The following is a 17,234-nucleotide window of genomic DNA, read 5'->3' on the forward strand; positions in this document are numbered from 1 at the left end:
TTCTTGACTCTGTAATTAAACAGTGACTTTTCCTACTACTGTAAAGCCATCACATAAAGGTCGACTGCCAGTAACTAAAGACACATGGAACAGTTCAACATGTGTTGTGCTGCTTGTAGAATAAGCCACACTATATCTCAGCCTTCCCCAATGTGTTGAACTAAAGCTTCCATCATCCCTGGTAGTTCAAGACATCTGATATAGAATCATAGAATCATAGGCTAGAATGACATAGAATCCTAGAGTTGGAAGAGACCTCGTGGGCCATCCAGTCCAACTTCCTGCCAAGATGCAGGAAAATTGCATTCAAAGCACCCCTGACAGATGGCCATCCAGCCTCTGTTTAAAAGCCTCCAAAGAAGGAACCTCCACCACACTCCAGGGCAGAGAGTTCCACTGCTGAACAGCTCTCACAGTCAGAAAGTTCTTCCTAATGTTCAAGGAATGGAGATTAGTTTTAAGAAACTTCTGGATGGTCACTAGTCATGTGCGAAGAGATGTTTGAGAAGACATTGGTACTATGGAGTCAAAGTCAAATCCCAGCCTGTCTCTTCACTACTTCTATCCTTCCTATTATGATATTCCCATTGTGAAATATGGACTTTCTGTCTAAATTTCTCTTAAGTACCCACAGATATTATGTAGAGTTTGCCCTCCATGTTTGCTGGGTTAGGAGCACAAGACTCCCATGCAAAATACTATTTTTTTACTTGAGAGAACCTTTTTAGGAAAACAGAAGACTATAACATTATGCTGGAGGACCTAGAGATTCTTAAAGAGGACATATTGATCAAATGAACAATCAAACTGGCAAAAGTTGAACCTGCAAATGTGGAAGACCAACTGTATATCCATGCTGCTGTTCAACAAACTGATTATATTCTCATAGAAGGTTTATATCTCAAGTTACCAATTGTTTACTAGCCTTTCTGCTGCAAATTTGAACAACTGTGCAAACATCAAGCATGAAAGACATCAAAGTAAAGTGTTAAAAGATGGAGAGAAAGCCCAGAAAAACATTGCATCTGTTAGCTTGCCTGCTTTTAAATAGTTAGCTCTTGAGCCTTAAAACGATCATGCAATGTATACAAGACAATCCCAAGATATTTTTCTGCCTGAGGCAGAATAACAAACTTCCCCGGGGGAAATTGCTTACAGCTCTAAGCTACCCAAAATGCTGTTTGTTTGTTTTTGGTACATGATGCAAGAAATCTAGGATTTTTTTCTATTTCCAGCAGGAAAAAAATATAAAATAACAACAATGTAAAGAAAAATAGGGATGGCTGCTCGGGATACTCTGGATCAACTGCTTTAAGGCAATCACTCTCTTAAATAGAGCACATCCTGAATATAAGTCTTGTCTGATCCTGAAAGCTAATCAAGTATTGGTTAGTACTTGGATGGGAGACCACCTAAGAATAACAGGTGGAGAGGGCTATATTTCAGAGTAAGGAACTGGAAAAATCACCTCTTGAGTATTCCTTGCCTAAGGATCCCTGTGAAATCCATGGGATCGCCATAAGTCAGCATGTAAAGATAGAAAAAATGCATCAAGAAGCAGAAATGAACACTCAGAATGTAGTCCAGAGACTATGTGTCCGAGGACATCATGTCCACCAAACCTGGAATACCCCACACTACTCCTCCCAAACCATGTTTTGTACAGTTAGTTCCAGAATATTCTGTTTCTCTCTGCCCTGGGTCACACTTTCCCTCCATCCTTAATGCCTTAACACCTTCTATCCAGCCAAGAACTTTCTGAATGGGAGCCCTGGCTTCAGAAAAGGAAAAATGCTCCCATAATGAGCTCCAATCTATATAGCCAGGACTTCAGTGGGATGCAGAAGCTATGAGAAGACAGGTCCTCTGCACTCAGAAGTCCCTTGTGGGTCATGGCCAGGTGGGCTCGAATTAATGTATTGTAAAGATGTGTAGAAATCCAGCTTAAAAGGCATGGATCAAAAGACTTAAGAGAACAGTGACAACTAATGTGTTAAACTATAATCCCATGTGATCCCCACCTGTCCCCCTATGACCTTGCAAGCCTTAATTAACTCTGCAGTATCCAAGTTAACCAGATCAGGGCTGCATACTGTGTCATTCTTCAGGGGTTGTAGCTCCCATCAACCCCAGCCAGCATACCCATTGGTGAAGTATGATGGAATTTTTTGTTCAAACCTGGAAAGGCTACATATACAGGGAGAGAGAGAGAGAGTATAGAGTAGTATTTGACTCTCTAACTGCTGTTATTTCTTCTTTTATTGGCTTTGTTTCATATAAAAGATCTCAAAGGGTAGAAAGGGAAGGAGTTGTGTTGACTGTGATCTGCTGGATCTCCTTATTTATTGTGTAAGGAGCAGACCGAACAGTTGCGTTGCATTTTTAAACAAACAAACAGACAAAATACAAAGTTTGCATGCTTGGTAGTTGATTAAATGTCCTTTGACCTGTAGCTGGCCACTTGGAGTGCCTCTGGTGTTGCTGCAAGAAGGTCCTCCTTTGTTCATGTGGCAGGGCTCAGGTTGCATTGCAGCAGGTGGTCTGTAGTTTGCTCTTTTCCACACAGGCATGTCGTGGATTCCACACTCGCATGCTGGGTCTCCTGTCCCTTTACCCATACAATTCAAGCAGCTGCTGTGGAGGAGATAGATGGAAAAAGCAGGTGGACAGGCAAACGCAGGAAGAGTGGAAATGATAGAGACTATAAACCAGTGGTGCCCAACCTTTGGTCGTCCAGGTGTTTTGGACTTCAACTCTCACAATTCCTAATAGCTGGTAAGATGGTTGGGATTTCTGGAGGACCAAAGGTTTGGGAACCACTGGTCTAGATCAAGAAAAGTAATGGTGCCCCTCTATTCTACTTTGGTCACACCTCACCTGGAAAAACACTGTGTCCCATTACGGGCACCACAATTCAAAAGAGATATTGTCAAGTTGGGATGGGTCCAGGGGAAGCCGATTAAAAGGATCAAAGGTCTGGAAAACATGTATTTATTATTTATTTCAGGCATTTATACCCCGTCCTTCTTGACCTCCGAGGAGGGACTCAGAACAGCTTCCAAACAGGCAACAATTCAATGCCAAGCATGATATAAAACACATAATAAATACATCCATATACATTAAAATAGTTAACAATATATACATCCCTATGAAGAGCAGTTTAAAGAGCCGGGTGTGTTTAGCCTGCAGAAGAGAAGGTTGAGAGTAGACAAGATTGCCATGCATAAATATTTGAAAGGATGTCATAAGGAAGATGGAGCAGGCTTGTTTTCTTCTGCCCTGGAGACTAGGACTGAGTGGAGTAATGGGTTCACATTACAGGAAAGGAGGTTCCACCTGAACATTAGGAAGAACTTCCTGACTATGAGAGCTGTTCAACAGTGGAACTCCCTACCTTGGAGTGTGGTGAGTGTTCCTTCTTTAGAGGCTTTGAAACAGAGGCTGGATGGCCATCTGCCAGGGATGCTTTGATGTGGCCCAGTCTGTTGATCTGGAAAATAAAGTAATTAGAAAGTATTGGTTTCTAATCTATGTAATTTCTTTCTGCTTGTGGGTAAACAGTATTTCTTGCTGTTTCTTTGTCAGTGTTGGTGTGGAGAGTGTCTGGTTTGTCCACCCTGGAACATGCAACATATCATTGTCCTTCTTTAAGGGTCCCTTTCAAATCTATGATACTATATCTGTGTGTGTGTGAATCATATCTACCTACCTACCTACCTGTCTATATCTATGGCTGGATGGCTCTTTGTCAGGAGGGTTTTGATTACGTTTTCTTGCCCTGATGAAGAGAGTTGGATTGGATGGCCTTAAGTATTTTTTGTTGGTCATGGGGGTTCTGTGTGGGAAGTTTGCCCCGATTCTGTCTTTCGTGGGGTTCATAACGCTCTTTGATTATAGGTGAACTGTGAATCCCAGTGACTACAACTCCCAAATGTCAAGGTCTTTTTCCCCCAAACTCCCAAATGTCAAGGTCTATTTCCCCCAAACTCCATCTGTGTTCATATTTGGGCATATTGAGTGCTTGTGTCAAGTTTGGTCCAGATCCATCATTGTTTGAGTCCACAGAGCTCTCTGGATGCAGGTGAATTACAACTCCCCAACTCAAGGTCAATGCCCACTAAACCCTTCCAATATTTTCTGTTGGTCATGGGAGTTGTGCCAAGTTTGGTTCAATTCCATCGTTGATAGAATTCAGAATGCTCTTTGATTGTAGGTGAACTATAAATCCCAGCAACTACAACTCCCAAATGACAAAATCATAATTTTTGAGTGATGGTCACTCCTTGTGTTGTGAGACGTTTTGTTGCCAAATTTGGTGTGATTTTGTTCATTGGTTCTTTCGTTTTTAAGGTACTCATTATGCACAGAGCATTTATATATATATAGATGACATCAAGAAAACCTTGTGATAGGTCAGGAATAGCTTGAACAATGACAAAGACACTACTGAATTCAGGAAGCCCTGACTTACCTTTGTCTCAGTTATCTGGAGGTTCATCTACACTGCTGAATTAATGCAGTTTGACACCACTTGAACTACCATGTTATGAATGCTATGGAATCATGGAAGTTGTAGTTTTGTGAGGCCTTTAGCCTTCTTTCCCAAAAAAGGTGCTGATGTCTATCAAACTATAACTCTCATAATTCCATATCATTGAGCTATGTCAGTTAAAATGGTGTCAAACTGCATTAATTCTACAATACAGATGCACCTTAAGACAATTTTTCAAAATTTAGACTACATTGGCCATTCTTGGGTGGAGGATTATTGGAATTGTAGTAAAAAAAAGTGATTTTCTAAGTTCACCAGACTCTCCAAAGAGAGAGAGAGAGAGAGAGAGAGAGAGAAGATTGCTTTTCTGAAGAATGTTGAAAGTGGTTTTGAAAACCAGTGATACATACACATATTTCACCCCACTATCTCCTTTGTTTGGACAGGTTCTGTAAGTTTTGAAGATATACATAAAAGGCTGTAACAGTGTTTATCCGAGACAGACTTGGCTGACTGGTTACAATGAGCAACAATTCCTCTTTTTAAGTACTGTCGAATGAAACTGCACTCAGTAGTACATGTGAGAAGGTGAACCTTTTATCCATTTGTCAGAGGGGAAATTAATGTGGTTTGACATCACTTTAACTGTCATGGGTCAATGCTGCAGAATCCTGGGACCTGTAGTTTTTCAAGGTACGGTAGACACTCAATTAACTGGCACTGGTAGATGCCAGATAAATGTGGTTCCTAGTTGCTTGAGGGTTACTGTTAAAAATAAACCATAGCATAAACTATGTATTGATTTGATGTTAATATTGAAATATAGTAATTAAAATCAAATTAAGGCAACTAGAGACAAACTTAACATATTTATTGTTTTACTATATTATGAAAACAGCTTTGTGAATGCCATATACAATCTTAATTGAATGGAAGTCAATAAAGTTTGCAAGTTACTTGAGAATTCTGGTGACAGAAGTTCCAGTTAACTGAGGACCCTTCCACACAGCCATATAATCCAGAATATTAAGGCTGACGATCCACATTATCTGCTTCGAACTGGATTATCAGAGTCTACACTGCCATATAATCCATTTTAAAGCAGATAATCTGGATTTTTATACAGCAGTGTAGAAGCGGCTTGAGAGTCTACTGTATTTAAACGCCTTTGCCCAAAAGTGCTCATGGCTCATCAAACTACATCTCCTGTAACCCCATAGCAGTGGTGTCAAACTACATTAATTCTACATTGCAGATGCACCCAGAGATATTTGCTTCTGGCCCAAGTTGCAGTGGATGCCATTGAGATCTATTATTTGACAGTTACCTTGCTTGCAGTTGTTTCTGGATTTCCTGTTGCATCCTTCCCTATGTAGCAATACATACAGAGCTACTTTTATTTTAAGGAGTCGGAGAGAAGGGTGTGCTTGCATGAATTTGTGTGGGAGGAGCTTTGGGCTGAAAAGTTCCAAGGAGAGGCAGCTCTCTCTAAAGTAGATCTGGTTCTAAAAATAGTTGTGTGTGCTCTTCCAGGTTCAGCACACACATAGAAGCAAACGTACACAGAAGAAAACATTGAGTCCACTGAGTTGTGGTGCGGACCTAGCAACCACCAGCTGCTTTTTGAAAAGGCTAGGCTACTGTAATTAGTTTTGTTTAGGGCTGCCCCAAAAGGCAGCCCATAAATTGGTCTAAAGCAGTGGTTCTCAACCTTCCTCATGCTGTGACCCTTTAATACAATTCCGCATGTTGTGGCGACCCCCAACCATAAAATTATTTTCGTTGCTACTTCATAACTGTCATTTTGCTACTGTTATGAATAATAATCATAATATAATATATTACATTATCCTGATATGCAGGATGTATTTTCATTCACTGGACTGATATGCCCAAATTTGAATACTGGTGGGGTTGGGGGGGGGTTGATTTTGCCATTTGGGATTTGTAGTTGCTGGGATTTATAGTTCACCTGCAATCAAAAAGCATTCTGAACTCCACCAACGATGGAATTGGGCCAAACTTGGCACACAGAACTCCCATGACCAACAGAAAATACTGGAGGGGTTTGGCAGGCATTGACCTTTTGGAGTTGTAGTTCATCTACATCCAGAGAGCACTGTGGACTCAAGCAATGACCAAACTTGGCACCTGGGATCAGATCCTGGGATATAGGGCCTGTCTAGAAGGGCCCTGTGAGAGGACCTCAGTTGGACTACCTTTCAGAATTATCAGTTTAAAAAGATGTTTTTCAAATATACTTTTAAAAACCAGTCTCATTTCATTAAATTAACTGGGCAGCGAATTTTTAATATACAGATTTAATACAAGCAATTATGAACAAAAGTTGGCAAACAACATCTTAAAAGACGCATGCCCTACATTTCTCAGGCAGGAGGAGGTATTCCTGCTTTGGCATGTGTGCCTATGTTCATAACAACAACAACAACAACAACACTTTATTTATATTCCACTCTATCTTCCCGAGGGGACTCATAGAATCATAGAGTTGGAAGAGACCTCGTGGGCCATCCAGTCCAACCCCCTGCCCAGAAGCAGGACAATCTCATTCAAAGCACTCCCAACAGATGGCCATTCAGCCTCTGCTTAAAAGCCTCCAAAGAAGGAGCCTCCACCACACTCTGGGACAGAGGGTTCCACTGCTGAACAGCTCTCACAGTCAGGAAGTTCTCCCTAATGTTCAGGTGGAATCTCCTTTCTTCTTTCTTTTAGTTTGAGTCACAGCGGATTACAACATACACAGATAGGCAAACATTCAAAGCCTTTAATACAGTGAAATAACAATGACATACAAATACACAGAACAACGGTAAAGGCTTCCCCTTTCGTCTCTAGCTTTCTGGAGGCAGTGCTCAACTCTAGCCATGGGGAGGTGCTCTTGTTTAATTTCCAACCCAAGAAGCCTGTTGTCCGTAGACATCTCCTGGTCATCATTGTCGGCATAGCTGTTTTGGGTGCCTTTATTACCTTCCCGGCAAAGTGGTACCTATTGATCTACTCACATTTGCATGTTTTCTAACTGCTAGGCTGGCAGGAACTAGGACTAACAGTCAGGAGCTCACCCCGACTCACGGCTTCAAACTGTCAACCTCTAGTTCAGCAAATTCAGCAGCTCAACGGTTTAACCCACCGCTAATAATTTCATTTATTGCCCACTTCTCCTGATGGCTCAGGGGCAGGGTACAAAAAGTCAAAAACATATAAAGATAAAATATATACAATAAATTACATAGGTAAAAACACAAAAATATATAAACTTCCACCAAAAATACACTTTATAAAGTGTACCTGCTGCTTAGCATTTACTGTGGATGGGAAACTGAAGTCCATTCTTTGCCACAATCTGATCAAAGTAGTCAGTTCCTTTTTAAAAAATTTGAAGCATTGTTTCCTGTTGTCTTCTTGTCTGGAGTGGGCGCCAGGCAAAGTCTTTCTCCTACTTCCCATTATACAAACAATTCTGCAGAATTTGGTAACATTACTTTTTCAAACTGTAACTACTATAATTCTCCAGTAGCTGGGATGTTCTTGGAATTATAATCCAAAAATGTTCCATTCTCAAAATTTCCCTCCCTCCACCAGATTTAATTCAGATCAGGGGACATGTGACCCAAATATATGGAATCTCACTTACCATGAGTGCCAAGGAGCCTGGCCAAAGTGAATGGTGCTAGAAATGGTAATTCAGTGGCATCTGAATAGCCATTGAGGCCCACTCCTACTCTGAGTAGTCCTGCATGCATGGCTCTGCTCCAGCTTTTCCTGTGTTTTATATCTTTGTTAAATTTGGACTGTGCTTGTGCTCTGTTCCCTTTTCATCACATTATTGGGCTCAGAAGAACCAGGTAGAAAAACAGAGGTGGCTAAGTCATTTTATTGTCCCTTAAGGGTAACTTTTAAAACTACAGCTTCCAGAATCACACAGCCACCATGTCCAATGACCTTACTTACATGTTGATTGTCTTCAAGTCATTTCAGATATATAGCAACCCTAAGAAAAGCTTATCACAGGGTTGTCCAGGGCTGAAAATGTGTGACATGCCCAGTTGGTTCTGGAAATTGTTGTTTTCAAAAGAACCATTCCTACCTCTGCTCAAACCTTTTAAATTCTTGCATCAACCCAGCAGAAAGGTGAAAACATTATGATATGGATCTTAAGCAGTCTTCTCTTCCCTGCTGTTGTAGCCCGACACATCTGGAAGTGACACAGCTGCTGCCACCCATTTGCTTGCACTAAATAAATTTAACTGTTTTCTAGGTACATTTAAGAAATACTCCAGAGAAGTCTATGTATTATACACACACACCAAGTAGTCCAGTATTGGCTGGGGCCCTATTAATTTTAGCAGCAAAAGTTCGTGGCAAGAAAAAAAAGTGGCAGTCTGACCCACTATTTCCAACTGAGTTAATGGCTCTTTATTGAGGTCATTACTGACAGGTCGCAGGTTCGAATCCGGGGAGAGGCGGATGAGCTCCCTCTAACAGCTCCAGCTCCTCATGCGGGGACATGAGAGAAGCCTCCCACAAGGATGATCAAAACATCAAAACATCCTGGCGTTCCCTGGGCAACGTCCTTGCAGATGGCCAATTCTCTCAGAACAGGAGCTCCTGACACGACAAAAAAAATGAGGTCATTTAGGAGGAAATCATGATGCTTATATATATATATATATATATATATATATATATATATATTCTCCTTTTAACATGTTCTTCTACTTTAATTTGAAGGTTACAAGCCATACCTATTAAAATGATAAGAACTGGATTATATTTCTAATATTGGATTGCAATTCCACCCTTGACCCTTACCAAAGAGATGCTCTCAGTGTGTAGCTCTGGCATTTGTAATCAGTTTAAAACAGATGGCACCGGGTGTGATTTGATTTGATTTGAAACACACGGATTGTCACTTAGCTGACAACTAAATACAGGCGATAGTCTACCTCTCTTTCTCCCTCTCTGTGGGGGTGCTACTTTTTTGGAATTCGGTTCCCAAAATAGTGCCACCCAAAATGACTATTCTAAATGCAGGATTTTGCAAGCTTTAATCTCCCAAATAGTGACATTTCTAGAAACTTCTGTTCAATCACTGATACAACTGCTGCTACTGTGCAACCAGAGAACCTTTACTTCCTGTATGCCTTCCAGTTGCATGTTGACTTGTGGCAACCCCATGAATTTCATAGGGCTTTCTTAGGCAAGGACTCTTCAGAGGTGGTTTTGCCAGTTCCTTCCCCTGTAATATAGTTTCCAGCACCTGGTATTCATTGGTAGTCTTCCATTCAAGTACTAACTAAGCCTCACCATGCTTAGATTCCAAAATGAGAAGGGATCTGGTGTCTTTAGGTTATTTGGACCATACTTACTTACTTAGGTGATCCCTCATTGTCTGTGTAGGATAATCCTCCAGGGTGGGTACATAGGTGACTGTGGAGCCCTATTCTTGATCGGCATCTTCTCCCGCAGTGAGGGCATTGATTTCCAGGTGGAAGGCGGTCTCGGTCGGGGTTGGCTTGACACGCCTTCCTCTTGGCATGTTTCTCTCTTTCACCCTCCACTCGTGCCTCTTCAAATTCTGCAGCACTGCTGGTCACAGCTGACCTCCAGCTGGAGCACTCACGGGCCAGGGCTTCCCAGTTCTCAGTGTTTTTAAGGTTGGCTTTGAGCCCGTCTTTAAATCTCTTTTCCTGCCCACCAACATTCCGTTTTCCATTCCTGAGTTCGGAGTAGAGCAACTGTTTTGGGAGACTGTAGTCGGGCAATGAGCGCATCAATTTAATAGCAAAGGAATTATTAGAGGCGTTCCACACACACACACACACACACAGTTGTCTTATCTGAAATATAATGGGCCCTGCTGGAGTTTGGTTCAAGCCCCACCCCCTTTACATACCAAAATCCATGGATATTTAAGTCGAGTTATATACAATGGCATAGTAAAATTGTGTCCCTTTTTTAAAAATGACAAAATCAATGCTTATTTTTGGGGTTTTGGGGGGAGTATTTTCAAGCTGTCAGTAGCGAGATTCACAAATGGAGTTGAGAGGCAAAGAGGACCTACAGTACCTGAGATTCCTTGGTGGTCTTCTAATAATGTTCAAAAGAGCAAACGATTCTCCTTGTTTGCCACCAGGAGGCAGAGTCTGGAAAGGTGATGCTGGCAACTAACCATTCATACCAATGATGTGTACATACCTATGTGCACAGGTGTACACCTTTCTCCACCTGTAGTCTTGCTGCCTCTGAACTTGTGGTTGCTTTGGATTTCTTTAGCCCCAAGCGGTTCCCTATCCTGTGCATTTCTTGCAAAATAACACTCATGCTGTTTCCAAACCATGAAGCAATACATGTGTTCTTTTTGGTTCCGAATGGAAAAAGAAACACCATGGAAATTTAGAGCAGAAAGCAGGATGGTTGATCATGTTCAGCACATGTAGGGTGCAGCTACTAGAAGACTTGCTCCTTCCTTGTCGAAGATCCAGGCAAAAGGGGAAAGGGTTACATATGGAGTGGAAACAACCACAATGCCTCTAGTCAAAAAGGCAAACCTGAGGACCCATCCGGTGCCATTTCTGAGGTCATCGTGATTTCTGTTCACAGAGGATGGAGCATGGCATGGGCCTTGGAGAAATGGCTCTGAATTAGGTTTGCCCATATTCCCACTGCGGGTGACCTTGGCTATCAGTGCTCACACTGAGAGCTTTCTTGTTTGCTTGGCTGTGCAGGCTGTCCCTTCAGCCTTTCTCACCTCTTGCTTTTTTCACCCTTGGTCCAAAGTTTCAAAAATTACTTTTTTGCAACACACTTCCCAGATCGCCTACTGGTTATGTTGGCGGGGGATGAAGGGGTCTTGATATTAGAAAGCAACATACCCACACTTGGCTCTAACATTGTATTTCTCAAAATGCAAATCCTTGAGTGTAGGCATCTTTTTTTAGAGCTATGCCTTCTTGCACCTCAGGCCCTGGAAGACACCTGCGCCCTGCAGCCCCCTTTTCTGTCTCTTTTCCAGGTGTGACGCCGGCAGGGGGCTGAGTATGGGAATCCAGAAGGCTGGTATGGCTGACCGCATGGTGTCTCCCTCCCTGCTCTTACAGTATGCACCTCCTCCCCTTCCAGTCAGCCCTTTCTGCGTGCGCTGCCACCCTCACTAATCCACTTTTGCTCCTTTGAGAAATCCCTCATAAACTTCTGTTCCTATGGCACCCTGCCTCTGCACCCCACACCCCCAAAGATTTGGGCACAGCTCACTTCCACCCACTCAGGGACTTCCCAAAGAACCCCCAGCTTCTCCTGATTCATCAGCATTGTGGATTGCACCCTAGTTTCCCTCCAGATCGACTGACACCCTCTTTGTCCCTCTGCTTGTGCTGTAGGCCAGATTGATGTCTCTGAGATCCAGCAAACCTTCCACAGTCTGGGGGTTTACATCTCCCTCCTGCAAGCGGAGAAAATCTTGCACAGGTGAGGCTGGGACTATCTTTGCATGACATCGTCCTCCGCAACGTGGTGCTGAAGTTAGCAGGGTTGTGCAAGAAAAGCTACATTAATCTATGGGGAAATGGTTGCAGAATTGGAGACATGAGGGGATTAGGGATCAGGAAACAGTTGGGGCTCTGAGTTAATTATGTAACATCTTGATGTTACAGAGAGATTATAATTCCCAAACTCCCATGGCCAGCATGAATTATGGGGGTTGTAGTCCAAAAGAGTAATTTCCTTAAGATCTGTGTACATATACTGGTACCTGGCTTCTCAAATAGCTGTGAATACCCAAGTGTCTTAGGCTGTATCCATACTGCAAAATGACAGCATTTGCTGCTCTCTCTTGTCATTTGTGTTTTGTTATTACCATATATACTCATGTATAAGTCTAAACATTTTAGTCAAAGAATCAACCCAAAAAACCTGGGTTGTCAGATCCATGGGTCAATATAAGTACTGTACCTTAACACTTCTTAAAAAAAGAGATATCTGTGAATTGAAAGGTAAAAGAGGAGAACTTAATCTGTCTTGGGAGAAACTCAAAGAAGCCTCAACCTATTCTCTCCACTATTGTGCCACTACTGGCCTTTTAAAATGTCTGGATGTTATTATTATTATTATTATTATTATTATTATTATTATTGTGCTGTAGACCGGACTGATGTCTCTGAGATCCAGCAAACCTTCTTCTGCGGTTTTATATCTCCCTCCTGCAAGCAGAGAAAATCTTGCACAGGTTACATCAAAATCCAAAATTTTGGTCCTCAAACCTGCTCATGATGTAAACATGTGGATGGCTTATACACTAGCATATACATTATTCATATAGGCAATACAGTAACTAATTTCTATGTAGAGACTCCCAGGAAAGGTTGCACATCTGCAGAAAGGGGACCCTTATTTGGGGACCCATTCACCTTTATCCAGGCTTGACTGTGTATGTATGTATTTTGCAGCATAGACAAGGATGGCACAATGACCATTGACTGGCACGAATGGCGGGACCACTTCATCCTCAACCCCCTGGAGAACATGGAGGAGATTGTACACTACTGGAAACACTCAACAGTAAGATTGATTACTCTTTCTCTTCTACCCTGCTTATTGAAAGAATGGCTGGCTTCTGTGATTATTATTATTATTAAACTTTATTTATACCCCACTACCATCTCCCCAAGGGACTCGGTGTGGCTTACATGAGGCCGAGCCCACAGTACATCAATTCAAGCAATAACAACAACAGTAAAACAAATTAAATAAAACTCATAACAAAAAGGCAATATACAAAAACAATAATACAACACACAATTAGAATACAGAAGAGCAAGCAATACATGACAGTTTGGAAAGAGAATTCTTACTACTGGCTTTAGCAAGAGGTTAAACTTTACATTTTTCACTTGAAAAGCCTACCAGAAATGCATTTGTTGCTGCAAATGTAGTATTGGGTTGCTCTGAGTTTTCTGGGCTGTATAGCCATGTTCCAGAAGCATTCTCTCCAGACATTTCACCCACATCTATGGCAGGCATCCTCAGAGGTTGTGAAGTCTGTTGGGAACTAGGCAAGTGACGTTTATATATCTGTGGAATTATCAGGGTGGGAGAAAGAACTCTTGTCTGCTTGAGGCAAGTGTGAATGTTGGAGTTGGCCACCTTATTAGCATTAGCATCTGGCCTTAAAGATGTGGGCAAAACATCAGGAGATAATGCTTCTGGAGCCTAGCCATACAGCCTGAAAAACTCACAGCAACTCAGTGATTCCAGCCATGAAAGCCTTGGACAATTTACGAAATTTTATTTATTTATAATGTAGCGGCATTTTAGGAGAGATTATATCAAGAGAGATCCTTTCCGAGGCAGAAAAGTACATTTATTTCCAGCTGGGACCCTGGAGTAGAGCTGTGTCCAAAAGCAACCAGAGTGCCTGATAAAGGCATTGACTGCCTTTTATACACTTCAAATGCAAGCAAACAAAAAAACATGCTTCTACATACATTGACATAATTCTCTGCGTCACATTCACAGAAATATCAAATTCTATCTTCCAACATACAAAAGGCATGTCTCTGTATTTCTCTCTAAAGAGCAGCATACAGCTTACATTCATCAATCAAGGGACCTACTTTGACCTGTCAGAGAGGGAGATGGATAGGCTCCTTACTTAGAAGTTAGATGCTGAGCTTTGTTGTACCAGTCTCTGTATAGATAACATCCCCCCTTCCTGGAATGTTCACCCCCTCTTGCTGTGCCTTGGACACAGATCTCTTTCAGCATTCTTTCTAATACAGAGAGAGAACCTGATTTTTCTATACATTTCAGTGCTTGTAAAGTACATACAAATTATACATAAATAAATATCTATTTTTCCAATATCTTCCCATCAATAACATTTATATCCCGCCCTTCTCACCCTGAAGGGGACTCAGGGCAGCCCACATAATTGACATTATTCCATGCCCAAACAACAATAACAATTAAAAGCAATTAAACAACCATTTAAAACAACATTAAACAACATATGTAAACATTAGATGACTATTGTGCATAGCTCCAAAGCCAGATAGTCAAGATAGAAAACGAAATCCAAAGATACAGAATGGGGGACAATGCCTGGCTCGAGAGCAGTACATGTGAAAAAGATCTTGGAGTCCTCGTGGACAACAAGTTAAACATGAGCCAACAATGTGATGTGGCGGCAAAAAAAGCCAATGGGATTTTGGCCTGCATCAATAGGAGCATAGTGTCTAGATCTAGGGAAGTCATGCTACCCCTCTATTCCGCTTTGGTTAGACCACACCTGGAATATTGTGTCCATTTCTGGACACCACAATTCAAGAGAGATATTGACAAGCTGGAATGTGTCCAGAGGAGGGCGACTAAAATGATATAGGGTCTGGAGAACAAGCCCTATGAGGAGCGGCTTAAGGAGCTGGGTATGTTAGCCTGAAGAAGAGAAGGCTGAGAGGAGATATGATAGCCATGTATAAATATGTGGGAGGAAGCCACAGGGAGGAGGGAGCAAGCTTGTTTTCTGCTTCCTTGGAGACTAGGACATGAAGCAATGGCTTCAAACTACAAGAGAGGAGATTCCATCTGAACATGAGGAAGAACTTCCTGACTGTGAGAGCTGTTCAGCAGTGGAACTCTCTGCCCCGGAGTGTGGTGGAGGCTCCTTCTTTGGAAGCTTTTAAACAGAGGCTGGATGGCCATCTGTCAGGGGTTATTTGAATGCAATATTCCTGCTTCTTGGCAGGGGGTTGGACTGGATGGCCCATGAGGTCTCTTCCAACTCTTTGATTCTATGATTCTATGATTATATTCATCAATCCAGGGTCAACTCCAGCTGTATTACACAGATAATTATGCTGGGCGAAATGCTTGCTCCCAAAGCCAAGTTTTCACTTGTTTGCGAAATGACAAGAGGGAAGGGGTTGATCGAATTCCACTAGAGAGGGAGTTCCAAAGCCGAGGAGCCACATTAAACATAGTTATTATTGCTGTTCTTTTTCTTATATCAATTGTTGAAAAGTTTGTTCAGTTACGTTTTTTTTTCAAAGTTGTAAAGAAGGCCGCCTCCAGCTCTGGAGGCTGTGATATGACCCGTTGAAATCATCAGCTGCCTCTACCCACTGATTTCGCCCCACTTGACCTAGTAGCTCAGCGGGAAATTAGTGAGGGCTTTGACTTGCACTTTCACCTCTGACTCTGCAGAGACTTTCCCTCCCTCTTCTGTGTGGGTGATGAGAATCCTATGCCATCAAGCAGGCATGTGACAAACAGTGTGGGAAGAGTTTAAATGAAATCTTTTTATTCCAAGCAAGCAATCTCTGTTTTTTAACAGAGAAGGCAAATCATTTTTTGCTCATCCCCAAGCCCATGCGGCGAAGTTTCCTTTTATTTGTATGATCCAGCCAGGCTTGTATTGAGTCATCAATTCATGCCACTTGTCCACTTAGGGCACAACACTGGATTCATAGTACCACTTCCTCTCTTCTGGCTGGATGGTTTAAAGGTGATAAGTTCAGGTTTCTGTACAAGAGAAAAGGACTTTACTGGAGCGGAGAAGACTGGAATCAGATCAAGTGACTCTATTCCATTTTTGCATGCCTCTGAGAAATCTGGGAAATCTGCAGATGACATTGACTCTGAATCCCGTTATTCCTTGTCATTGGTCTTGCAAACTGGGGCTTATGGGAGCCAACAGTGGAGTACAGGTTCCCCATCTCTGATCTGCCCATGCAGTGTAGAGCAACTTTAAACCCAAGGGAAATGTGTGGTCCTTGGCCCGATTTGAAAAAATCCTGAATAGAGAATCAGTTCAGGTTGTTGTTGAAGGCTTTCATGGCCAGAATCACTGGGTTGCTGTGAGTTTCACGGGCTGTATGACAATGTTCCAGAAGCATTATCTCCTGGCTGTTCACCCACATCTATGGTAGGCATCAACATGCCATGGATGAGGGTGAAACATCAGGAGAAAATACTTCTGGAACATGGCCATACAGAAAACTCACAGCAACCCAATCAGTTCAGAACTCTGCAAGGACTCTTCCCCACAAAGACTCTATGTAGTCAAAAGGAGGGAGAGTGAGCTGACAGAGAATGGGGACACCTGGCTCGAGAGCAGTACGTGTGAAAAAGATCTTGGAGTCCTCGTAGACAACAAGTTAAACATGAGCCAACAATGTGATGCGGCAGCAAAAAAAACTAATGGGATTTTGGCCTGCATCAATAGGAGTGTAGTGTCATTCTATCTTACCTACAAAGCCCTGAACAGTTTGGGACCTGCCTACCTGCGTGGCCGCATTTCTGTATACGAACCCACACGATCTCTTTAATCATCTGGAGAGGCCCTACTCACGCTCCCACCTGCATTGCAAACAAGATTGGTGGGGACGCGAGAGAGGGCCTTCTCGGTGGTGGCCCCTTGACTCTGGAACTCACTCCCTAAGGACATCAGACATGCCCCATCTCCGGCAGTCTTCTGGAGGAGCTTGAAAACGTGATTGTTCCAGTGTGCCTTCCCAGAATAACGAACCCTTAGAATTATGTCGTCGTCCCCCCAAAAAAGCACTTTATATCAATTTAGGACTGCTTGTATGTTTCTATCAATACCCCAACTCCTGTATCTTGGTCATGCCTAGCATTATTTTTTAAACTTTAATTACATTTGGCCCAGCCATAGATTTTAAATGTGCACTGTATTTTGTTTAATGTTTATGTTTTTTGTGTA

At 42.2% G+C, this 17,234-nt stretch overlaps 1 protein-coding gene across 5 annotated transcripts in view; it reads left to right on the forward strand.

Moving 5' to 3' along the window:
- The window catches only part of LOC132768069 (mitochondrial adenyl nucleotide antiporter SLC25A23), a 76,304-nt gene that overhangs the window by 36,433 nt on the left and 22,637 nt on the right, over nt 1-17,234 (forward strand). For 3 of the 5 annotated variants that reach the window (XR_010909253.1, XM_060763652.2, XM_067463996.1), the window contains exons 3-4: nt 11,896-11,983; nt 12,961-13,072. Coding sequence is in view for 4 of the 5 variants with exons in the window: in XM_060763652.2 (XP_060619635.2) it covers nt 11,896-11,983; nt 12,961-13,072 (200 nt within the window). In the remaining variant the exon portion in view is untranslated. Of the gene's footprint in view, nt 1-11,531; nt 11,576-11,895; nt 11,984-12,706; nt 12,741-12,960; nt 13,073-17,234 lie in introns of those variants that run through there. The other 2 variants (XM_067463997.1, XM_067463998.1) reach the window with 2 other exon arrangements.

The sequence above is a fragment of the Anolis sagrei genome, chromosome 2 (assembly GCF_037176765.1).
Source record: "Anolis sagrei isolate rAnoSag1 chromosome 2, rAnoSag1.mat, whole genome shotgun sequence".
Lineage (NCBI taxonomy): Eukaryota > Metazoa > Chordata > Lepidosauria > Squamata > Dactyloidae > Anolis > Anolis sagrei.